This window comes from Lepisma saccharinum, chromosome 2 (assembly GCF_977018435.1).
Source record: "Lepisma saccharinum chromosome 2, izLepSacc3.1, whole genome shotgun sequence".
In the NCBI taxonomy this organism is placed as follows: Eukaryota; Metazoa; Arthropoda; class Insecta; order Zygentoma; family Lepismatidae; genus Lepisma; species Lepisma saccharinum.
In genome coordinates, this window is record NC_139230.1 from 195,319,096 (window position 1) to 195,346,123 (window position 27,028).

General features: G+C 36.1%; 1 protein-coding gene across 1 annotated transcript in view; it reads right to left on the reverse strand.

Annotated features, from left to right (window-relative positions):
* Positions 1-17,896: 17,896 nt before the first annotated feature.
* Positions 17,897-27,028, reverse strand: part of LOC145984242 (uncharacterized) — a 100,312-nt gene continuing 91,180 nt past the window's right edge. Inside the window, exons 17-20 of the mRNA XM_083117828.1 lie at positions 24,180-24,494; positions 22,489-22,652; positions 20,722-21,079; positions 17,897-18,381 (exon numbers count right to left, since the gene is read on the reverse strand). Of these exons, the coding sequence (XP_082973954.1) occupies positions 18,186-18,381; positions 20,722-21,079; positions 22,489-22,652; positions 24,180-24,494 (1,033 nt within the window). The 3' untranslated portion in view covers positions 17,897-18,185. The remainder of the gene's footprint in view (positions 18,382-20,721; positions 21,080-22,488; positions 22,653-24,179; positions 24,495-27,028) is intronic.

Sequence of the window (27,028 nt, forward strand, 5' to 3'; positions counted from 1 at the left end):
CTGTTGTGTATATTTAGAGCCTTTCAACTTAAATTCAAGGACTGGTCTGGTATTTCATTTGAGCAAAATCAAATCAGTGTATCTCCATGGACAAAGAACATTTTCTCTTCATTTCTGCAAACACAGGAGATTTACAATGAGATCCATGAGTATTACCGTGCAGATTGCCCATGACTATTTTCATTAATTTTTCTCTACATCCTGTGTGTTTTTTAACATGCAAAATAATCTAACAGTTATTTTTAGTGGTTTTTATTGATTTTATCTGCGATGTTTCGTTCTAGTTTCCCAGAACTTTCTCAAGCTACACTAAGATATACATACAAAAACACAACCTCACATGGCTAGTTTTTTAAGCGATAGATTTTTATGAATCGTGGTGCTGAAGTTGTCAACAGCTTATTCTGAGTTTTCTTTTAATTCTTGAAGTTCTTGCTGGGTCAAATAAAGTGCACAAACATGGTGATGGATAATTTTGCATGGTAATACTCATTGATCCCACTGTACCATGAAGAGATTTGAGTTGAAAATAGAGGGTAGAACAGGAGGTCATTCCATGTGAAATCAACAAGGTCCTCAATCTTACATTTTTTGATTCGGTTGAAATTTGGCATACTGGAAGAGCCACATGATATAGGAAAATCTGCAAAGTTGTAGATCCATATCTTTTGTATTTCCGAGCATGTGGAATTTTTGGCTGCCAACAAGGATCGTACCATTGTACAGCCTAAACGGAGCACAATAGGTTGAAAATTCAAGCACTTTAGATTGAAACTCACCTATTTGAAACAACTTTGCCATCTTTCCATTTTTTGCTACATACACTAATAACAGAGTTGCTTATGGGACTGGACTTTTGAATCACCCTGTATTCCTAATCACTGGGAATTTAAACACCATATTCATGTATGTTAATTCTGTTAGACTTTTACTTTTGAATATTAGGAATTTGTCTTATCAAAATATGTTATCATGCATTACCTAACCTACTTTAACCTAACCTAAATCTAATATAACTCCAGCTCTCACTGGCATCTCATTTTTAAGTTTTGTAAAGTTGTTGGACAATAGTGTATGTATGACATAATTTTTTTTAAAAAATTGAAAGACCAATTTTTGAGAAAATTGCTACCAAAGTTTTCTTTACAAAGGTAAAAAAAAAGGTAAAGTGTTCCCCTGTGCATAGCACCATGCCATGAAGGCGTATAGGGGGTGTGGGGGTAACGCCCCACACTTTCTTGATCCGGTCGTGAGTGGGGGTGATGTGATCAGCATCATGCCCCTAACCGCCTTTACCCCCCAGGGTTTTCCCCAGGTACCCATGTTATTCGACGCTGGGTGGACGCCGGGGCCACTTTCACCGTTAGAAAAGTTCCCGGATTTGAACCGGCCGGGGATCGAACCCGGGACCTTGAGCATGGTAGTCAGACGCGTTACCGACTGAGCCACCGCGGCCAGTAAGTTACACCACCTTCAATTATTTTTTTACCCTGACATAGGCATCAATGTCTCATCTGAAAGAACCCTTGAAGACCTTTCCAACTCCATTCCAATCACTTCTATAGGTGCCTTGATTACCGAAATATTGCAATTTAAGTTAACATGATGTTGGGAAAAATGGTCAAAATCGTACAGTTTGCAACACTAGTTTCAGAAATACAAAATATATGGATCTGCAACTTTGCATATTTTCCTATCTCATGTGGTCCTTTCAGTATGCCAAATTTCAAATTAATCAAAATATGAGAGTTTGACAGTAGAAAACTTCTTACGTCACGTGCCGGCAACATATTTGTTAAAAACACTCAAAAAAACACAAACAGCATGATAAAAAACACTTTAGGAGTTCATCCAAGTTTTTGATTCCATCTCGGAATCATCATCAGGGCTGGTCGAGGGTACCCGCTGGCACTACTCGCTGTGTCTGCCGGAAGATGTTGTTTCGGTCCTGCAGTGTTGGTAAGTTCTTGTATGTTTGGATTGTTGGCTGGGGGAGATGTATTTTTAAGTTTTACTGTGTTGTACCATTTTAAATAAAGATTTCCATATAAATTGTCATTAAGATAATCAAATAATCTTAATGATAATGATGATTCCGAAATTGAATCGAAAGCTTGGATGAACTTCTAAAGTGCATCTTATCATGCTGTTTGTGTGTTTTTTAGTGTTTTTAACAAATATGTTGCCGGCACGTGACGTAAATTATCTAACTCACATATTTTGATTAAATTGAAATTTGGCATAATGAAAGAACAACATAGGAAAATATGCAAGGTTGCAGATCCATATCTTTTGTATTTCCGAAACTAGTGTGTTACAAACTGTGCGATTTTGACCATTTTCCCCAACATCTTGTTAACTTTAAATTGCAATATTTCGGTAATCAAGGCACCTATAGCAGTGATTCGAATGGAGTTGGAAAGGTCTTGAAGGGTTCTTTCATAATTAAGATAATCAAATAACCTTAATGACAATTTCTGTGCAAATCTTTATTTATCATGGTACAACACAAACCAAAAATCCAAACATACAAGAACTTACCAACACTGCAAGACCGCAACAGCATCTTCCAAGAAAAACAGTGAGTAGTGCGAGCAGAACTTCAACTGCGTCCCTTCCGTCGCCCCTAGCCAGACCTGATGATTGCAAGATGGAATCGAAAGCTTGGAAGAACTTCTAAATTTTTTTTTTTTTTTTTGTTATGCTGTTTGTGTTTTTAGGGTTTTTAACAAAAATATGCGAGGTTGAAAAGTGCCTTTTCATTGGTTGATTTCACATGAAATGGCCCAGGACTAGAACTTGGGTCTCTGCCATATTGTGCCATTGCTTTACCACCACCACAGGCAAAACAGTAGAAGCTAAAAATTGGGGCTTGCTCGGTAAGCTACAATGTTAGAGCATAATATATTAATTACTCTGCAATTTTAGATCATTACTTGCAGTTAAATACAAGGGACAGTCAAATGAGAATCTTAATTTGTTTTTTTGTTTGTATGTAGTAGATTTTTGCATGTGAAGTAGCACAATTTTGCTGCACTTTAGCATAGACCCATTGCTGATACACATATATTTTCAAGTCTGAGTTACTGTCTGTATATATCAAGAAGAAGAATATTTGGAATGTGTGTGTGCGCAGTCATTTATGAGTAGACCTCGGATTTTTAGGTTTTCCTAAAATAGGCTCTAAAAATCCTAAAATAGGTCCTAAAAATCTTGAAGTAGGTTTAAAATAACTTAAAATAGTTCAAAATTCCTGAAAAATGCTGATTAGGTATAGTCACCTATATCCTGAAATTCACACTAGTGATGGCAGAACTTACCATTGGAAATTTGCTATTAAAATCCATTCTTCACCGTATAGTTAGGCAACAATCTTTTTTCATGCTATCCACAGTCAAATTCCGCAATTTTGTCTGTGTGGACCATCTTATATGCTGAAAATAATATTTAAAAAAAAAAACGTCAGTGGTGAAAACTTCAATGCTCAAATGTTAGTTTGCAAGGCGTGAATGCCACAAAGCACCTAAGTGACGCGAAAGTAAGCAAGACCACACAGATCAGACCACTTTGGATTGTACAGGTAACAGTGGCATCAGACATTTTGCTTTGTTTAGAGCTTTGAAAAATCAGGGAGGCAAATCAACAGAGAGTACATTTCAAACACGTTCGTCGTTGATTTTTTCCGTGACCAAACAAAGCAAATGCCTCTGTGACAAAAAATCCTGTAGAACCTTTAAAAATATATACAAAAACCTAAAAAAAAAGGCTTGATTTAGGTGCATAAACCTAAAATAGGTTCCAACAAGCAAAATAGGATTTTTTAGGCACTATAAAACTTCATCAGTTTTTGGATTTGCAAAACGCTGAAATAACTTATTATTTCTTACATACCTGTACAGGAAAAAAATAGGTTAAAAAACTAAAATCCGAGGTCTACTTATGAGCCACCATCAAGATCTTTTCACTCATCTATGTGGGAAGTAAGGCTATTGCCGAACTTCTTCCTCTATTTGTAAACTTGCTGGCATGGTAAGCATGCATAGACACATTGAATATTCATTTCCCATAGAATGTCTGTAAGTTTTAGGCTTCCAAAGGGCAAGAAACCACTGCTCTTCGCTGGTGCATGTGTATGCAGGAGGCATACAAACTGTGTTTTGAAGCTCGCTTATCAGTGTTGCAGCCTTGAGCTCCTTTTGCAAGTAACAGTCAATACCTCATGCAAATTTGAGCTGTTCAGTCTGACCTGTAATTTTTTTTCAACTTTTAACGTTTTCATTTCACTCCCCCCCTCGTATAATAGAAAACCTTGTAATAGTGCTTCAGGCCCGTAGATAGAGGGGGCAACTGCCCCTCCTGAGAGCATCCTTTGCCCCCCCCTGTGAAAAATACAGAACACGTTTGTACCTGAAATTCTCACTAATGTTTACAATTATATCATGTGTTACGTTACTCTAGCAACAAAACAAAGACACTTATTGATTTTGTGATTTATTAGGGTGTATGGGATTCCGTATAATGTCATATCAGGATTGGGGAGAAAAAATTCCCTTCCAGATTCAAACTTCAGGAAATGATTTCACAATTTTCAGTATCTAGAAAAGTTATGACATTTTGAGTAGTCTTGTATTAAAGGTGCCGAATGTTTTTCTTGGATGTGTTGCTATGAACTTGGAACTGCTTAAATTTTTGTTTCCCAAGTCTACCTTTTGGTAATAGTGATTCATGTAGTAGAGGGAGGGAGGGGATATTTGAATTTTGTTACTTAGCATTGCTTTTCTGCCACCTCTAGCTAATCGCAACAATGAATGATGATGTGAAATTGATGAAGAGACATTCGCAGACAGTGCCCCAACCACAGGGGGCAGAGGCCATATTCCCTCCCCCGACCTTGGACCTTCCATTCTAGGGGAAGCAAATATTGAAGTAAAAAAACAAGTCTAGGAGAATCTAAGAATATCAGGACAATTGGATACTCATGATGAAATTCATTTTTACGTGTTCCTTGCATTTTTCTTCCAGATGGCCAAGGGTACTTGAAAGGGGCAATTGCCCCCCTCGATTTGAAATTTTATACAAATAAAAATACATTTTGTAAAATTTTCTCGCTTGCAATTTCTGCTATCCTTATAGTCCAAGTTCAGAGCCATAGCTATGGGGCGGCAGGAGTTGGCCCTGGGAGCCAAACAATCTATATGAAAAAAAAATTAAAGAGAATGCCATGGTGCCTGGAAAGGTCATTATCGAAATATTGCTATTTTATGTTGCTCGAAGTTTTTTTTTTTTGTTGCAATTTCAAGATATCATCCCTTTTCTGTTACTTATAGCTTTTGGGGGAGGTGGGCAAGTGCCCCCTTTATGATTGACTTCGGCCCCCCTACAAAGAATTCCTGGCTAGGGGCCTGTAGTGCTTACAGGAAGCAGTTCATCAAATTTTGACCATGCTAATTGCCATTTGAGGTTTTGAGCTGATATTCTTGTAGTATTTTGATACCTCTGGAAGTGGTGATTCTAAAGGGGACCCAAGTGGGTTCCATTTCCTTGTTTTTTAGGAAACATACCTTAATTATCAATATACAAGCAGCATTTTAAGAAAGTGATTACTCAATATGCCCACTTTTAGTGTTCTTAAATCCATGGTTATTCCATTTTGTTATTGTTTACACTCATCTTTCCAGAAAAAAAAATGAAATTTTAGTCATGGTGCTTGGGATACGTTCACACACTCATAAAAAAATTCATTTTTGAAATTTTGAAAAACCATGGATATCTTTATTCTTTGGATTAAGTGGTACAATATAAAATTTGAAGATCTGACCTTGTTCCTGAATTTTACACTATCTTTTTCCTGGAAATGTATTATTATTCCCGACAAAATAAGCTTTTTTGATTAAAATTATTTTAAGTAAACAGTGTCAATTTCCAGGGGATTAACTGATCCATTTGCCCCCTCCCCCCCCTCGTAACACTCATGAAACTATATGTTTGCAGGGAAATAGGCTAGCCGCTGTTCAAGAGAAAAGGAGTTCCAATTCCATTCTTTTTACAAAGTATTCTTCGACCCTTTGTCACTCACACAGTGAAATATTCATGTAAGTTGAAGCCTACAGCTCGTTCAAACATTTTCTGCCCCAGGAAACTGTGGAGCATCGTTATGTGCAGCAGCAGAGAAGGGGAAAAAAGCAGGTGAGTGGTGCAAACGGCTGGTAGCTCCAGTTGCATTTCTCCCTCCATGCAATCCCATTCCCTTTCACACATTCATTGGTCAAACCCTCTCCGAGTCCCTATTTGTGCAGGACTCATTTTAGTTTGCTTGCTATTCCAACCCGAAATAAAATCATCTCTTCTCCGCATCAACCGTGCAACGTGTATTTCCCAAACTTTGGTTCCAATAATTTTAATTATTGTTCCTGTACAAGGGGTTACTGAGCATGAAGAGACTAGATTTCTTTCGTGAATTTCAATTATTTAATTCTGTGATATTTTAGTTATTTTCTTGTCAAAGATAATCGCGAAGAAGAAGTAGAGAGAATTTATGAATGGAAATATAGAAAGCAGCATTCCAGTTTTCAAAAACTGAATTCACTCTCCTGAAAAATGATTTTGGGACAGCTATTTGAGGTTGAGTTTTAAGTCCACTTTATGCACATTTAGGCAAATCGAGACTGGACCTACTGTTAAAGTGGGATTTGGAGCACTATGTGCCTCCACCAGGTATCGAACTCTGACCCCTTGACTACAAGGTGATGATGTTAGGGAGGCCCCTGGAATGACTATTTATTCCAGTTTTCATCGTTCCTTTCAAATGATATAATTTTCCTTTCAATCTCCCCCCCCCCCCAGAACTGCTCCATTGTTGAAACAATGACGACACCACTCTCAAAATAAGCAAGTGTTTATTGACTTATAAGACTTAGGGGAATAGTGGGCAGCCAGCATGCCTGGAAGTGTTGCATTGTTGACATGGAGTGAAAGCCAATCCACCGCTGGATTCTTTTCAAGTAGGACCCCAATTGCTCCCACAATGCTGGGTTAACACCAAAATTTGGATCTCCCATCAGGATTTGAACATGAGCCACTTGCACCAAAGGTGAGAGTGCTAACCACTTGGTTCTACAGGAGCCCTCGATTTTATGTAAGAAGTGCAAATAGGACCATCATAAACCAGGATAAACCAGAAAAATTCAAATAAAAATGTGTGATATCATGCTTTCAAGGAAACATTTCAATGTTACAGGAAGTAACAATATATCCCAGTGAACCTTCTATCTGCAAGAATTGTACATTAACTTCCTGTAGCATAAAAAGTACAATTTCACAATATAAGAACATTTTAATAAACACTAGGATAAAAAAAACTGTTCTTTAATCATTACATCCAGGAAAAATGTGTGAAAAAAAAAGATTCAATTGTGGCTTGAAATTATTATTTTTTTTATTTATTGAAAAATGTATTTACATTGTATTCTACAATATTTTCACAGCTCACAGTACATTACATTAATGTACATTATGAAATTATTTCACTGTTACACATAATGTGTATACATACCACACAGAGCTTTCAGGCTAGAAAAGTACCTTTCTGCTCTGTTTCTACAATACAAGAAATTTGCATGATACAAGAGAGACTATACATACACCCGCCTTGTCTTATGACTTATTGCAACAAAGTTTTCTTTATAAGGAGGGAGGGGGGGAGGGTAAAGCTACTGCTCTATAAGCTGCCAGCATTAAAGTTTTATACACTTATTTATGATCTACACAGCAAAAACAGTACTTGCACAACTATATGTATCAGAAAATAATTTGGCACCATAAAAAAAGCAAGTACTGTTACTGAAGGTAGACAATTATTCACAGAATAATTTATATATGTATATATATATATATATATTTATTTATTTCCCTCTGTATGTCTCGTAGCTTGTCTATGACAGCTGCTCTGTCCAGTCTTAATGCCAAGTCTTACACATGACTATATATATATATAAAACAATATTAAATGCATTTCCAAACACGATTGACTTACAACAGCTATCATGTTATCTTAAATTTTCTAAAGAATGAAGCAAGGGTTACACAAATACAAGGCTACGAAAATTATATCTAATCTGAAAAAATTTAAATTGCCTTTAAAAAATACATATACTTATCAAGCAGGGATTTCTTGAAATGCTATTGAAATAGATGTTGCTCAACATCTATCTATACTGTTGAGTATTTGGTCAATGTCATATTCTAATCTTCATAGATTGAAATGCACACAACAGCTCGCAAGACACAATTCTCATTTTGTTATTGTCTGTTGATCTTGTAATAACAGAAGGATAAATTATTAATATGGAAGGCGAGATAAGGTTTTTCTATTCCTGTTCAATATAGAATTTGGCTACATATGCTGAAAAAACTTAAATTATGTGGCTACTTTTAAATGTGAAGTACCTGTCAAATAATTATTCTCAAGACATTTGTGCCATGATGGATTGTATGATGTTTTTCTTAAATTTTAAATCTTAAAACAGAGAAAACAAGCTTAAAATTATTTAAGATGCTCCTTCCAGTTGCCATATTTCTTCAGAGTTGATGTTAACAGCTCTGTAATTGGTGAGGTTGTCTTTATACTTTCCTCCGGAAACATACTACCAACCAAATTTGTGGCATTCATTCAGAGTTTTAGAATATTGATTTTTCTCCACTATAGGGGAGAAAAACTGGCTTGAATTTTAGCTGACACTTTGGTGGAAGCCACAGTATAATAATTACTTTAGTACAATATACACTAAAAATCCACACACTTAATAAAATTACACCTAACCTGCTATGTGAACAATGATGTTTTGAAACTTGTTAAATGTGTTCCCGTGTGCTGATCTTTAATTGATTGTCACCCTCCATTATAGTGCCTGTAGGAAAAGTGCATATTTTTCCCCTTCAAAACAAGCCTTTATGTTATTATATGTTGTGTAATTTGTTTAGGAAAACACAAACTGCTGCCCGCTTTCCGCAACATCATATTACATGCAAGAACAGCATGTCTTTATTAGAAAAATGATAAAGATGAATGACATGATGTAATTTTTCCATCTCGCCAAGATAAACAACCAAAATACTTCCATCCAAGGTAAAATTTAGAATAAATTATCAACCTCACTCAATCCCTGAAGGTTCACTGGTGCTGAAATAGACTCCAAAAGACACAATACCGATCATTTAAGAGTGCCTCTGAAAAAGTACAAGTTATATCAATCCTTACAAGTTCATGGCACTGCATGATACAAGCAAGAACTCCATGAACTATCGTTTACGATGTTCTGTAATCAACTAATCCAGTTATACTTGGGTATTTTCTCCACCTCACAACACTAAATAAACTTAATAAATATACAATAAATAAATGTAAAAAATAAATAACACAGTTGCACAACATGATAAATATGGAGTCTATTGTTCCTGTCTCACGATTCAGGTTTATACATTCTTACAAAATGCTACACTTAACAATAAAGAAAGCATTATTAACATGTGCCTTTTAATGTTTCATTTGCTTGATCAACTGAGTAAAACTTACTTTCTTTTGCCAGAGTACGTCATAAATTTATTTTAATTTGTTACACTGCCTTGAAAAAGAACACACAGTATAAATACATTATTCAAGCCCCCTCTACTCTATTGTAGCATGTTTCACTTTTTTTAGCTGGAAATTCCACTGTCAGAAATTTCTTATACTTAGAAATAATTATAACGAAAAATACTAACAATTTTGGAATCATTACTTATTAGATTTTATCCTCATGCACCTATTAAATTGTAAATCATTCATTCATTCTAAGCCTGTGAACACTACATGAACATATACAACAAACATTTGCTATTCCAGATGTAATAGCTTTCTACCACAACCTGTAGTGAGCCTATGCAACATAAAGGGATAAATGCTGGTAATAAGATAAATCTTCATTTTTGATTCATGCTTTTCTCACTCTCTCTCTCACATTCACACACAAACACACGCACCCATGTATATTATCAATCAATATATATAGATTTGTGTATAGAGGTTTACTAACATTCAAAGCAGAGAAAATAGTTAAAATGTATTAATGTGTATAATTTTATTCACTATTCAGCACACACTTAAAAAGAGCCGCATAAAGCTGTAGTTGTTGGTTGTAGCAAAAAAAAATATATATAAGGGAAATGTAATATACAGTAGTATATTGTTTATTGGGAACAAGTAGGTTGAGTGTTATGCACAGGAATGTAAATTTGGAGTTTCACCGCTGTACTTCAGTTGCATTGTATTATAAATTTCTTAGTCTTGGTGTAATTGATATAAATACAGAAGTTAATAATTTACCAGTTTTACAATTACTGTAACCAAAACGTTTCTGCCAGCCTCCATGGTGGAGTGGTTAATGCAGGATGCTACAGCACCAGGGGTCCCAGGATCGGATCCTGGCCTGGGTATTCTTTGCGAGTGTCCTTTCACCAATTTCATATAATTCATTCTCATCTTCACATTTAGCCAAAAGTGGCAGAAAATGAAAGTAAAATAAACCAAACCAATGAACCAAATTGGCTTAAGTTTACTTCAGCTTTACTTTACTATTTAGATCTTTCCCGGATTCTTTTATGTATCATTAGGTACCCATCCATCCACTGCATTTTTGAACAAAAGTGAAAATGCCATTGACCAAAAAAGCAAACATCTTCTAACAGAATTACAGATGATGTGATAGATTTTATATACACTGAAAAGGAGTAGATTTTCTGTTAAATTTTCACTTAAAGCATTTAAAGCAAATGAAAACTTGAATACATTGAAAACCATGATGCACAATCCTGTAAATACATTGGTTTGATTTGGTGCCTTAAGTCCACTCTATGCACAGTAAGGCTAATCAGGACTGGGCCTACAGTTTAAAGTGGGATCTGAACCACTGTGTGCCTCCACCAGGTATCGAATCTGGGACCCCTTGATTACAAGGCGACGACTCTACCATTGTGCCATCGGGGAGACCCTCCTGTGAACACACATTGCTGTATTTTATTATTGCTGTCAATTTTTATTAGTAATGCCAACAAAATGCTTACTGTGACAACACTGTGTGGAAAGAAATTAATGACAATTGCATGGACCATATATATGTGTAATATTTGTCTGAATGCTAGTGACAAATCTTCTTTATTATTAGCATGCAATTTTAATTGGATATTACCAATTTTTAGAGGCACATATTTTTGGTAAATAAAAAAGCAAAATTTCGGTACAAAAACAGAGTCAATTTCGGTTCAAAAGCGGTAAATAAAATAAAATTTCGCTGTTATAGCGGTGAAAATGTGGTATACAAAATGACATTTTGGTTTTAAAAAATGTGAATATAATCTCAAATTTGATTTAAAAACTGCACTATTACACAAAATAAACATATCCCTTCTAATAGCACATTTGCCGTATATAAACTGCAAATTTCATGTTTAAGAGTCTATTTCGCATTTTGCAGTCCATTTCGCATCATTTCGTGACAAAACCGGGTAGGAAAGAGCACCTCACACCTTTCAGAAATATGAAAAATTAACATTAGAATGTGTTATTTCACACTTCATGTTTTTGTCAAAAACGAAATATGCATGCCTCTACCAATTTTCTATCTTTTTACTTACTACATTCTATCACTACATTTTGAGAGTGTGTGTGTTCCCTCATTTATTTTTGCTGGTGCAAGGATTGAAGCTATAATCAACTGTGATTTTTCATTAAATCTGGTGCAGAGGCAACTACTACACCATGTCATACAGTTTTGATCCCCAGCATTGGCAAAAATATACTTGTTGATCGATGTAGAAAATAGAGTATGCAAAAAGACATGGATAATGACCAATTAAGTTTCCACGTATGTATAACATGTGTGTCTATGTAGTAAATACAGAAACATGGCAAGGAAGTTATACTAGAATCAGTCTTCATACAATTCAGATGACATTGGCTTCCGTACAATTCTTAAACACAGTTGAACCTTGGTTTTACATTTTTCAGGGGACCAAGTTCAAAGTTGCAGGAAAATGTAAATGCAGAGAACATAAAATTGGGGCTTCACATTATAATTTTTTGAAATTGGACACTGGAATTAGGATATGAGAAGTAGAATATTAGCAATCCCAATTGTATGACAGCTGGCAAAGTTGTTGTTTGGCTAGTTATCATTCATTGTCCTGGATTAATCCATCCTGTATTGTATTGTGTAAGCCATCTTACCTTCACAACAACATTGGTTAAAGCAATCACATGCAAGATATACACCATGAGGTAGAAAGTAAGCAGTCATCAATTGTAATTCTATCAGACTGAACCGGGAACAAATAAACTGGACATTTGCCTTCTTAGCACATTAATATTAACCATGTGATCAGGATGGTAATGATAAGAGCTAACAGTTTAAAATGTTTATATTATTTACATGTAAATCCTGTGTTGACAGGTTTTCTAACCTCACACGCACAGCTATTACAAATGACACACACACTGTAATCTATCTATGCTTATGCTAGTGAATAGTAAAGTCTACTCTAAATGTATATGGTATAGGTACCATTATACCGTAGTGTGAGTTTTGTAGTGTTTGGAGTTACCCACCACTGCATTATAACTGCCCCATTTTACCACGTGGTTTCAGAATTTCTGCAAAATATCAGAGAAGTCTCTATGAATAGGTAACTCCTATGTAGATAAAACAGGTACGAACTGACAAGACTATCTACAAAGGCACTACTCTACTCCCTTATTGGCAATCTCAAAAATAGAAGTTTTCTATCATTTATACATTGGTTCCAGAACTATCACTTTATTCTTTGAAAAAGAAATTATACCCTTCAGTTTTATGGAAGACAATTTTCTTCTAATATCCAGTCTTTTCTGTCGAATAATATTGATGTGAATAAAATTCTACACATTACATGATGCCCTAGACGAGATCTATCAAGACGCAAGAGTGGACATGCTTGTCTAATATTTATATTCTTTTTCTATGTTTCAATAGCCATCGTCTCATACTATAAAACAATTCTTGAATGATTCACATGGATTTCTACTATTCTACAGAAGAAAGATATACACTACTACTTATACACCCATATATCTTATACTTGAAACATCTATGACAACAAAATATAATTTACCACACTTTTAATCCAATGATCTACACTACGATAACAAGAACCGACAACATACAAGTTGAGATAGAGATACAAGGGAATAAGCCTACGAAGTTAATATACTCAGACAATGGGTTTTGCAGAAAAAGGATCAGATCATTCTAGGGTCACCTAGTCAGGTGCACACTTGGTCACTACCTACTTCATGTCTTACTTGCCAACTACCTAAAATTTGATTGAAGATACTACTCTTTGATGTAGCCTGATTTAGCCAGTGGGGTATGCAGAGAGGGGACGATTGGATACATTCCTCAGATCTTGTAAAATAAGAATTGGTTACTTACGAGGATACAAAATGTTCCACCAACCAAAAGAAACTATCTTCCAGGCTAATGTACTGGATTCAGCCTTACTCATAAGATATGTAATTAACTCAATCTGTGTGTTTACACTGTCATTATCATCCCCACACTGCATCTTAAAAGCTTTGAAAATATTGAGCTGACTAGCCATTTTGGACAAAAATTGTCATATCCTTCATTCACAATATTCCCGAGCACAACTGAATTTGATGTATGGCACTCAACAGTGAACACACACAAAAGCAACATTTACCACTGTCTCACTCACTCTCTCTTCTTCCTTCCTCATTTTTTCATAAGCCCCAACCCCCCCCCCCCACACACACACACACGCATGCACATTTTATTGGGCTTACCCAATGCCATGATGGTAATCAAAAGATTCAGGGTGCAATACATAGTGGTTTAGATCACACTTCAAACTGTAGTTCCAGTCTCAATTTGCATATCTTTCCATAAAGTGACTTAAAAACAAACTGAAACTAATTTTATTTTTTATCTTTTAATAGAGCCCAGAATCTTATGTACTATCCATGACAAAAATATGGAGCCCTCCGTTTGCGTGCTTGTAAAATTATACTCCATGGAAGGGAAAAAGTCAAATATACCTTACTGGAAAGCTACAAGTGTCTGCTTTTAGACAAAAGCAAGACAAAGTGATTTTAACTCTGTCCGTTTTCTATTCAGAGAAAAATGTTTGTAAAAGTGTAGTTTTTTCATGTATTTTTTACATAAGTCGAATTCAATTGTGTGTAGCTTTGTGTAAAATTGTCGTAAAAATATGATTTTTTTTTTGTGATTGAAGCTTGTTTATGTGGAAATATATCAGCCAAATGTAATGGTACTATCAGCTGTGGAACAGCCACAATTAATGATTAATTATGATGTTGCAATCTCTGAAATGGCCAGTTCAATGGTTATGAAATGCATATCAAAATGATGGCCATAGAATAAAAATCAAATTTCCATATTTCATTCCTTCACACTGTAAGAAGTGAAAACAACAGACAGAATTGTTTTTCTTGGCAACCGGTTCCCACGCAATTCACATCATTGCTAAGAACAAGTGAGCTTTGTTGCCACGCGTCGCCGCTTGCCCTTTGAACTCCGCTTCCAGGCAGCATTAACATGGGGAATGAGCCAAAACAATGTGTTGCGTAAAGGAAAGCATTGTAGAGATGCCGAAATTTTCTTTTGTCACTTCTGTGTTTACATTCCTGTAATGAATTATTGCCTGAATTCCCACATAGTCATGATAATTCTTACATGCATTCTATCCAGGCAGTCGGCCTCTCACAAGTTTGCGTGTTTTTCGTACGCACAGTATTGAGTGATGGTGGTTCTGTGAAGTGATTAAACCAAGATGTCAAGTGCACGGTGGAATGTTTGGGGGTTACGTCAGCACAGTGGAAAAGGTATGTAAAGAAAAAGGGAACAACAAAAATTTGCATCAACCCAATATTTTATTGGGCGAGTTTTTGCAAGATGTGGTGAGAAGAAAGATACACGATTTTTATTTTAATTATCCAGTTCAACAGAATCCATTATGAACAGCATTTTATACTTTTACCTTTCACTCATTATATTTATTGATTATTTATTAGTTTTTAGTCCTTTTGTCTCTCTTAATGAACCGACGACCCTGTGGTGGAGTGGTTAGCACATCGCGCTGCGATGCCAGGCTTGGGCATAGGACGTTTATGATGTCTATTCATCAATTTCATTATATCATCATCACTCATCCCCATCTTTGCAAGTTAGCCAAAAGTGGCACAAGAGGCGAAGTAAAATAAATCAAATCAAAATAAAAAAATTAAATTCTTAATGAACCCACAACTCCTTGCTTATTACAAGAGTTGCAGCTGTGAAACAGACAAAAATATAAGCGCAATATTTCAGGTGGAATGTATAGCAACACGTTAAATGCTTAAACCACCACGACTATTCGACACGATGATTAAGTGAATTTTGCGAGATAAACACAATTTACTTGCGTTTTTGCTCTAAATATATTTTAAAATATTAGTTGGCGTGAAGGCTTCAAATGTGCAATTTTTTACATTTAATTTTTTTGCGTTGCTATTGCTAGTACGCACCTCGCTGTTTTCCTTTCTTATGAAATCGCTGTACACAGGAGGTGAGGTGTGTTATTATTGTATACAGAGAAGACTGAATATCTCATCGACTTGATTCAAATCATCCTCATCAAACATCCTTGCACTCAATATATCTGTTTAAATGTGCGACATAAAATAATACTGGGAAAATGATGTTCATATAAAGCCGAGTTGAGTTGTTTTTTACCGTTAAGTCCACTTTATGCACAGGTAGGCTAATCGGGACTGGACTTACAGTTTAGAGTGGGATCCGAACCACTATGTACCTCCACCGGGTATCGAAGGAGACAACGTTCATATGCTAATTATGCATTTCAAGTTTGCAAGTTTGCCTAAAATGCCAATTTTTGAAGTATCTAGTAAAAATATGCATTTGATTTTTTCTACAAAGGTGAAAATATAATCAAACTTCAAGTACACAAAATCTCAAAATTATATGTACAGTCAATTATGAACTGTATGGTGTTAAGTTCCCAGTTTGTAAAAATTGAAAGAAAAACTACACTTTTCAGTGTTTTTTTTTTTATTATAGTAAGAAAATAAAGTTAAGATTAATTTTCAGATAATGCTTATTAAAAAGTAGATACTTGAAGCTTTCCAATGAGGTATATCTGAATTTTTTCCTCCCACGGAGTACAATTTTACAAGCACGTAAACCGAGGGCTCAATATTTTTGTCACAGATAGTAGTTACATGTTTTATTCCAGCCTACTAGTGATATCAAACTTAAAATAACAAAATTTCACTAAAAGGGCATATAACAATGAGTTATTCTTATTTGTAGTGATTTTACATACAAATATATAGCACATTTTTTTTCAAATTAAAGTTATGTATTTCCTCCATATTTTTGATTAGATAAGCTTAAAGACTGAGTGTTATGAAATACATTATGTAGCAGCTAGTGCAGTATCATTATTGTTTGAAATATACATTTTAAAAATCCACAAATGAAGGAAGAAAGAGAATGATGATGCATGCCTTGTCCATGATTTGTACTTGGAAATCCTAGCACCTAGACATCCACATCATACAACATTCTAACATTTCATTATTTTGGATTCCATAAAAAATATGCCATTTCTTTGATTAAAATGTGTAAGTGATTGTAAAATACAATAATAATAAATAATAATTGATATTAACTTGTATTGGAAATGTGGGCTGTCACTGCATGCAGTGTTGCCAGATTCCACATAATCTCTACTTTGTCCCTTCATCGATTTCATCATATCACTCATCCTCATCTTTGCAGATTGCCAAAAGTGGGAGAAAAGCGAAGGAAAATAAAATCAATCAATCAATTCGACCTTAGGACCGGAGATGAAGTTATAAGCAACTCCTTCCAATTATCAACAGCCACATTCAACTCTGAGCAGCTCTTGCTTTACCACTGACTTGAAGTGATATTAAGTTAAATTACAATGCGTTCTCTTACACACTAGAAATAACTTTCCATTCATTCCTATTGCACATTCAGTTTCATTAAAGGAATCTCATGAAAAATTATTCTTGTTAAAATTAAATCCACGAACATGGATGAGTAGTGTGCAATGACCACAAGGTTTTGGGAATCATACTTCAACAATAGATTGGATATACAAAAATGGTGTGTTTCATTTTCAGGTAGGGCAGTAGGCCACCAAGAAATGTATATTATATAAGAAGACAGTGGCTACTACAGCAGTCATGAAATAATAATAATAAGATTAAAAAATATCACGTGAAATTCTAATGAATCAAGAAAAGATTATACTTCCCCCATTCACGTTACACTGGGATTAATGAAGCAGCTTACAGGGGGGTTCGCAGTTACACATTGTAACAATCATATCGGCTTTGAAAGTCGAAAGGATCATTACAATGTGAAGATGCACGTGACTATACTTTTACGATAACTGGGACATGTAGGTGAGAGAGCAATGGAAAAGAGTGGAACGAAAAGTCAGTACTTTTCTTTTCAGCAAAACATTACACGAAAATGCAAATTTTCACAAAAAAATAGAAAAAGTATCACTTAAAAATATAGGGTCCTAGCCCCTTCACATCAGAGTATTGAAAATGTATTGAGTTTCCTTATCCACTTTTTCTGGGCCCAAGCAGTGACAATGAGTATTGAGAACCTGTGTACTCACTTCTTTGCAAATCTTTTTTTTCTTCTTATTGCTCTATTCTAGTGCAGAAAGTTCCAATGAGGATGGTGGCAGTGGCCACTGAAATTAATAGAACAATAAGGAAAAACAAGTTTCATGGAGAAGCGAGTACATAATGTCTCGATACACAAAGAACTATCCTTATTTAATTTTCCAAATCCTCCAATTCTGACATTATCTTCTGGCAAGATCCAATAATTAATATTTTTTTAAACAAATGTTTAACGAAAACAAAATAAATTATTAACAAAAGACACAAGTAAAAAGGCACATGTTAATGTTGTATACTATCAGATAATATGAATTCTTGCCAAACAAATAAAACAACTGCAAACACAAGCACAATGACCTAAAAATAAGAACTTGAAGATAAACAAGTGGATACACGCAATGGCAAGTTAATCTGAAGAAAGAGCCACATTTAAAACACGCAGACCATTATCACCAATGACAGACTTTTTAAGAGCAGCTTCCAGTTTGGCTAGTTCCATTGTTAAAGTGTTGAAAGCTGGTTCATCGGGCAGCTCAGAATTATCACTTGCTGCTTCTTCAGTAACTGAGAGACTACCACACCCTTCCTGTTCATCATTGTCTCTGAAATGAGAACAATTACTTAATTAGCTTATTTATTACAACATTCTATCATAAGACAATAGATCTTTATCATGCCCTTTGGGCCTCTTTAATAATATAAGGCAACAGGGTCCTTTGTATTTGCAGGGTCTCTGGATTCTACTGGAATAGTTCCAATTAGCTAATTTGAGCAAAAGTGAACTTACAAATGTGCCCCATGTGTGAAACAATCACACACCATACAGTAGTCAGATGAGTCAAAACAAGGATGAAAAGGCATTGAAATAGTATGAAGAAACACAAAATGCAAGTACATTATTAAATGACAGTTATTAATACTCTGATTACCTTCGGTTTTGACAATTGGAAAATTGAAAATTGCATGCTGTAATGTTCATTTTTCATGCTTTTGAAAGGTGTGAGGTGGATTTTCCTACAATGTTTTGTCATGAAATGATGCAAAATAAACTCTTAAATGTGAAATTTAGAATTTATTTTCCGACATGACACTTCCTGAAGTCTCAATTATCCTGCAAGTTATGCAATTCATGGAAAATTGATTAATTTTGTTGCAAATGTTTAAGAAGCAAAACTTGATTTCTTAACACAGGAATAAACTTAATACTCTGATAAATACATAAATGTGCTATTAGAAGGGAAATGTTTATTTGTGTAATAAATGTAGCTTTTAAACCAAACTTAGGGTTGTATTTACCATTTTAACACCGTTGGTTGGTTGATTTGGTGTTTTAAGTCCGCTTTATGCACAGTAAGGCTAATCGGGATTGGACCTACAGTTTAAAGTGGGATCCGAACCACTATGTGCCTCCACCATTTTAACACAGAAATGCAATGTTATATATCACTTTGATCCCAAAATGTGCCCAGTTTTTGTATTGAAATCTTGATTCTTTTTTCACCATAAATATGTGGACCTACTTATTTATGAATATATATAAGCAAAACTGTGGAAGATTGATACAGTATAGTTGTAATGGCAATCTCACATATTGTAACATTTATAACTATTCAAAACAACTCAAAATTGTTTCAATGTATTAATATCACCATTGTCTGAATCAAATCAAAAGTGATTATCATCAGTTCAGGCCTAATTCAAAAGATCGTAATGCTGAGCATATATACACAGTGCTCACTGAATTGCAACCCCCCCCCAAAAAAACAACAACAAGGAACAGCCCAGCAGCTGCTCTGATCACATGACCACCCAAACTGGAAGTATTGTGGTAAATGTATAGACACAACACTACAGGTTAGTCAAACAGCACATGTTAAAATGGGAGGTGGTCAGGATTTAACATTGTTCCAAACGGGCATGATTGTGGGTGCCCAAGCACCAGGTGCATCAATAACACAGACAGCGACACTGGTCAGATGCGCCCATTCCAGTGTAGTGAAGGTGTACAGACAGTAGCAAGAAAATGGGGCAACAACCACCAAGAGGCAGACTTGCAAGGGCGTACGGAAGGTGAAACTGCGGGGAGAGCTCGTGACAGCTGAGCACACCCATCAGCATCCAGGAATTATGGGACCAATACAACAGTGGATGCACAACACCCACATTCCACGATACTGTGTGGCACAAACTGGCATGCATGAAGTTCCACAGCAGATGACCCACTCCTCACGAAGCGTCACTGCCAACTTCATCTCGCCTGAGCCCACGAACATGCTGATTGGACCGTGGACGATTGGAAAAGGGTGTATTGGTCTGATGAATTATGGTTTTTGCTATTTGCTATACCACTGTGATGGGCATGTGCATGTGCCAACAGCACAAGGTTACGGACCCTTCCTCCATGGTGAGTGCTGTACAAGCACGTGGGGGCAGATGTATGGTGTGGGGTTGCTTCTGTTGGCATGGACTGGGACGATTGGTGTGTATGGACCACCGTGTGACATCCGTTGTGTATTGAGAGGTGTTAGGGGACCACTTGCACCCCACATTGCAACACTTCTACTCACACAGGGACGGCATTTTCCAGGAGAACAATGCACAGTGCCACCGAGGCAGGACTGTACTTGCTTGGCTGGAGGAACATTTCACATAAACGCAGCATATGAATTAGCCCCCTAATTCCCCCTGTCTTAATCCCAACATCTGTGGGATGTTGTGAAACAAGCTCTTTGAACCATGCATCCTGCACTGATGCCAGTTGGCTCATTATGGGATGCCATCAGGAATATAAGGTGTCAGATCCCTGTGGAGAAATATCAGCATCTCATGGAATCCATGCCACGTCTTGTCCAGGCCATCCGCCGAGCCACAGGTGGACCAACCAAGTATTAGGTAAGTGGTTGCAATTCAGTGAGCACTCAGTGTAAAGAACCGCAACGTACCTGCTACTATCAGAAGGCATATCCTGATGAATGGTTTTATTTAGGTCAGTTTGTAGACAGTGGGAACTACTTTCTGAAGAGTCTGATGAATTTGATGATGATGACGTTGATATGTCTTTTATATGTGATGTTTCCGTGAGGGCTGTGAAACTGGGATGATATTTCTCTTGTTCTCCAACAGGAGACGAACAAGAGGACCGGGATCTCTTCCTCTCGCACTTAGACCTAGCTCCTACATGCAAATACTCTCTTCTTTCCTCTGCTGTTGAGCCTGCCCAACTGCCACGCAATTTTCTCCTAACGGCTGCAGAATCCAGCTCTGATCCACCAGTTAGACTTCTCAGAAATGAGTGGCGCTCTGAAAGTAGGCCAAAAATAGTTATAGTGTCATGGTTCAAAGCCAATTGTGCAGAGAGTAGGTTTTATGAGCAAAAATATACAATTAAGAACTATTTGTGGAATTACAAGTTCCACCCTTTTCTTTTAAAAATGAACAACTACTACCCAATTCTCCTATACATATTTGTAAGTTAATTATTAATGTACTTTGATAGAAATGGATTTCCTCAGGGGGAGAAAATGGGTAATAATTAGGGCTGATACGAGGCCGGTGTATTGGTATCGGAAAATATGGATTGGAATTCATGTACAGATACCAGCAGATATTTTCCAGAATATTGTTCTTTCATGGGGCTCACAAAAATGTTGTGCGACACTTCCACAGGAACTCCAACTTTCTTTTTATTATGCACCAATTTTCCATGTAAAACTATATTTTGTGATTACGTAACATCTATTTTAACATTCTGATGTAATTCTTGAATTTTCTGAAGTAAATTTCTTGGTAAATTGAGGCATATAATTGGAGAAGAATATTTACACACCAATATAGATCAATATTTTGAACAAATTTTAATTATTGCAATTATTTGTTGATTTGGTGTTTTAAGTTCACTTTATGCACAGTAAGGCTAATCGGGACTGGACGTACAATTTAAAGTGGGATCCGAACCACTAGTGCCTCCACCAGGTATCAAACCTGGGACCCCTTGATTACAAGGCAACGACGTCAAGTATCGATATCAGTGGGAATTGGTAAGAGTAACTGTTCAGCCCTAGTAATAATGCCCTAATAAACTGAAAATAATTAAGTCTAATTACTATAGTTCGTCCACATACTCCCCCGTTAATCTAAGTATAAATGTAATTACTGATTTTCCCGCCCCATGAAACCTGCAATATGGTTCAGTGCATGTAAACTTCCCTGTACACATTGAACCATGCCATGAAGGCAGGGCCTCAAAATGGCCATATCTGCCATTTGTACAGGAGATGTGATCAGCCCTATTCTCTGGCTGCCTTTACCCCCAATGGTTGTCCCCAGGCACCCATCTATTGGAGGTTTGGTGAACCCCAAAGCTACTTTATGCAAGGAATAGGCTGGAAAAATTTTTGACATTAAATCACCCACTCTGGGAATTGAACTTAGGTTTCCAATGTGACAGTCAAGACACCCTACTGACTACACCACTGCAGCTCCAAACTTACAACGAAGAAACATTTAAACCACATATATTTAGTTACTTATCAATTAAGAGTCAATGACAATTACATTTAAATGTGTGCACTTTATATTTTTTTTAAAAAAAAATAACAAAATGGCAGACTAATGAACCCAAAGAATATTTACAGTAAAATTGCCAACATTCTATAACCCCACTACTAACAAATATAAATGATTTTATTGTAACATGCAAATATACCAACCTGTTACTGAAAGAGGTGCATTTGGAACCACAACACGTAGTAACATTACCCCAAGTGCAACAGATAATACTTTTTCTTGCTGTTCTGCTGATGAATGTGGTGTCGCAAATATTTTCCTTCGTACTTCACTGACAACATGAGAATTCCAAACATTCTGGATGAACCTGTCAAATGAATCAACATTGAAAACTAAATTCAATATAAAATATGAAGGGAAACATATGGACCAATTAGAGAGAGCAATATTTGAAGAATAAGATGGAATTGGAGGAAATCATACAAAGAATGATAATATTGTTGGTAGTCAAACTGTAACTGATGAAATAGATGAGATAAATGCATAAGGCTGAACACTCACAAACATCCATGCCCAGGCCAGGATTCGAACCTGGGACCCCTGGTGTCGTATAAAAAATGTGATATGTTAAATATCTGTTGAAACAGGACCTCATGTAGATTTCAGAAAAAAAAATGTTAATAAATAACTAGAGGCACATATTTTTGGTAAATAAAAAAGCAAAATTTCGGTACAAAAACTGAGTCAATTTCAGGTTCAAAAGCGGTAAATAAAATAAAATATCGGTGTTATAGCGGTGAAAAATTGGATGAAAAGTGGTATATAAAAAGACATTTTGGTTTTAAAATTGTGAATATAATCCTAAATTTGATTTAAAAACTGCACTTATTCCAGTGAATTAACATTTCACTTCTAACAGCACATTTATGTAGTTATCAGAGTATTAAGTTTATTTCTGTGTAACGGAGTCCATTTTTACTTCTCCAATATTAACAGCAGAATTAATCCATTTTCCGGGAATTGCATAACTCTCAGGATAATTCAGACCTCGGAAGGTGTCGCAGCGGTGAATAAACCCTAAATTTCGTGTTTAAGAGTTAATTTCGCTTTTTGCAGTTCATTTCGCACTATTTCGTGACAAAACATGGTCACAAAATGCATCTCACACCTTTCAAAAACATGAAAAATTAACACTACAATGTGTTTTTTCACATTTCGTTTTTTCGTCAAAAACGAAATATGCATGCCCCTATAAATAACACACTTAACATATTTTCTGTGATTTTCAGAAAAACAACAAACTACTGGGAAAAAACCCATACTTTCAAGATCGTCTGGAAAGGGTTAAGCACCAAAAAAGAATGTTAGAGCTAAGCTGATACAGATAGCAGAATGAATCAGTTCACATTTAATTACTGATTCCAGCCAATACTTCTCTGGCATAAAAGTATTCTTGACTTAGCAAAATAACTTGCAACACTTTCACAGTATAAATATCCTGGAAATCATGTAAAAATGTAAAATTTTTATTAATTTTGCACCAACATTGTGTGGTAAAGGTAATAAATGACAGCAAATTATATTATGTTCATTATTTAATATGTGAACCTATGAATATTATAAAGCAAAATTCTAGTAATAGTTACAATGAAATACTTAAATATATTAACATTATAAATATTGTGTATAACTTGAAATTGTTATAATGTTGAAAAATTGGTACCAGTGGGAATCGGTACGAGTATCGGCATTGAAATCAGTTTTGGTTCAAAGTGGTATATGTCAGCCGTATAATTTTTAACTTTTGCAAAATTCACATGTGCAATTTATCATGTCCTTACTTCACGAGTTTTCTGATGCATATACTTTTAAAGTAATACTAAAAAACAATTACCTCAAGACTGAGTGCTGCCTTGAGATTGGTGCACAATGCTCGTCAGACTGAAAGCATCCTGACAGCAGATGGGGACCCAATATAGAATCTGGCAATCCAAGACCAACAAAGCTTTCATTCATCCGTACCCACACAGAAGTAATCCACTGCAATAGCTTGTATGAAGAATCATACGGTGGTGGCAGGATTCCTCCATTTGCATGTAACAACTCTCTTGCTAATGTATGGTTTAGCATTCCACAAACTGGTTCAACATCCCAACGAAGATGGACCCAACGCAGATTCTGGTACAGATTTAGATCAATACCAATTGCACTGTGAATAGAAAAAGCATTAATTAATTATTATATGAAAATAAAGCTATGTACTAGGGATGGTACTCTTATCAGAATTATCAAAATTACTGATAATTTACAGATCTGTTATCTATAAATATCTTATAATTTAGTGCAAAATTATGTCATTTTGTTGTAATTTTTATGAATAATCTCCATGCCTTACTTTTTAAAAATATAAATGTCTAAATATGCAACTTCTTTTGTATTGTAGTCATCTGGTAACATACATTTATTAAGGTCAACAAACCATTCAGGTTCTTCAAGAACCATTTGAAATTTTATAATGGATCGATAGAATATTGGTTATCAGTATCGGTAAATTTTATATTGGTACTTTATCGGTATCAGCCAAAATTTCATATCAGCTCATCCCTACTATGTACATTCTGTGATATCCTTTTCCACTGCAACAACATAACAGCATGCAAGACCATTCAGAAGATGTGTGAGGCCAGGGACATACAACTAAAGGTGGAAATGAAATTGGAATAGGGGCAAAGTTAAGATGAGGATGAGTAATGATATGATGAAACTGATGAACGGACACTCACAAAGAACACCTACGCCCAGGCCCGGATTCGAACCTGAGACCCCTTGCTTCATAACATGCTGTGCTAACCACTCTACCATGGAGGCTGGTCAAAGTTTAACAACTGGATGAAGCCCCAGAATGACGAATGTAGAGGGAAAGCATGATAGGCACTGATGTACAAGTCCTCTGATTGGCATTGGAAACATCTGGCAATGTCTGTTCAAATGAGTAATCCAGCCTGGTATAAGAAAACAAATGTGCATGAGGAACCCTTTGTAGGGTTAAGAGGCAAAACGCCATTGCCTTCCTGCTACAAGAGTAGATGTGAGTGCATCAGCAACAGCATCCATGTGATCTTTTATAAGTCCACTTTATGCACAGTTAGGCTAATTGGAACTGGACATGCAGTTAAGAGTGGGATCCGAACCACTATGTGCCTCCACCAGGCATTAAACCTGGGATACCTTAAGTACAAGGTGACATTACAATTACTCCATCGGGGAGGACATTGTGGTTCTGATACAACTTTAAACTGTAGGTCCAGTCCCAAATAGCCTAACTGTGGATAAGTTGGACTTATTGACAGGAAGCCAACAGTTATAACACACTATGTATTGTGAAATTTTACTGTGTGTGACATGCAAGATTTGAACTCCTAACCTTTCTTTCCCTTTTGGATCTTTGTTGAGAGAAAGGCACTAGTCAACAGTGCTGAAATATCATCCATGTGGAAGAGGATATGCACAGAAGGTATGTTACTTTTAATTTAATAAACAATGGCTATGGTAACACACAATAAGCATCCCAAAAACATGAATGCACATTGCAAAATAAAAATGAAATAAAGTAATAGTTATGAAAACTTATTAAAGTTTCTCTAGACAGTTATTTTGATGGTATCTTGGAATAATCTTTAAGAGGCCAGTTGGGTACAGGCAGGAAAATATTGCCACTGTTATATGGAATCATTAACACACACCTGCATTATAAAGCCAGATAATGGTAAAAATTAAGAGGCAATACATTGATTGATTGAGTATAATTTACTTTACATATCTGCAAATTTTGGCTAATCGCAAAGATGAGGATGAGTGATGGATGATATGATTGATGAAGGGACACACACAAAAATGCCCAGGCCAGGATTCAAACCCGGGACCACTGGCATTCTAGCACAGTGTGCTAACCATTCTGCTACAGAGACTGGCAAGAAGCAATACAGGGATGTAAGTTGTAGGACTTCCAGTGTGTTTTTCAGTATAAATTCCTAACAAAGGCAATTCTCTCCTGAATGTACAACTATTGTAACACTGGGTTTTGGGTCATCTGGTACATACGTAGGCCATTCGGAAAGTAAAGAATGTTTTGCGTACATAGTCCACACAACTGTTTCATTGCAGCCAGTCATTCATTCATTCATTCACTGTGGTGTAAGTTGTTGTCTGGTGCAGTTGGTGATGCTGACATGATCATGTGGTTGAGTATGTAATGAGCTGTAACAATGAATATACCAATTGCACATCTCATGGACCATAAGGTGTGTGGCGATTCTTGTTTGCAGGCAGAAAGTGTTAAAACCCCGCAGCATTCATTGGAGACTCAATGCAATCCATGGCAAAGGAGTTATGAACGTGGCAAGTACTCGGAAATGGTGGAAAATGTATAAGAATGGGCTAAGAGATGTTCGTGACACGGAGTGATCAGGGTAATCATCTGTCATCATGGATGCATCGAAACGAAAGGTAGACCACATAATTCAAGAGAATCGACGCAACTTTGGACTCTTACCTTTTCTTGGAAGATGAAGGAGCGCCTTGCAAGTAAACACTTTGCAGGTGACGAGGACCTACAGGAGGCTGTCATGGACTGGTTGAATCAGTAGGCAGCCACATGGTATGAGGGAGGAATAGTTAAACAGGTGTTGAGGTACAAGTGCTTCAGGCGACTACGTGGAGAAGTAGGTAAAGGTATGTGGCAAA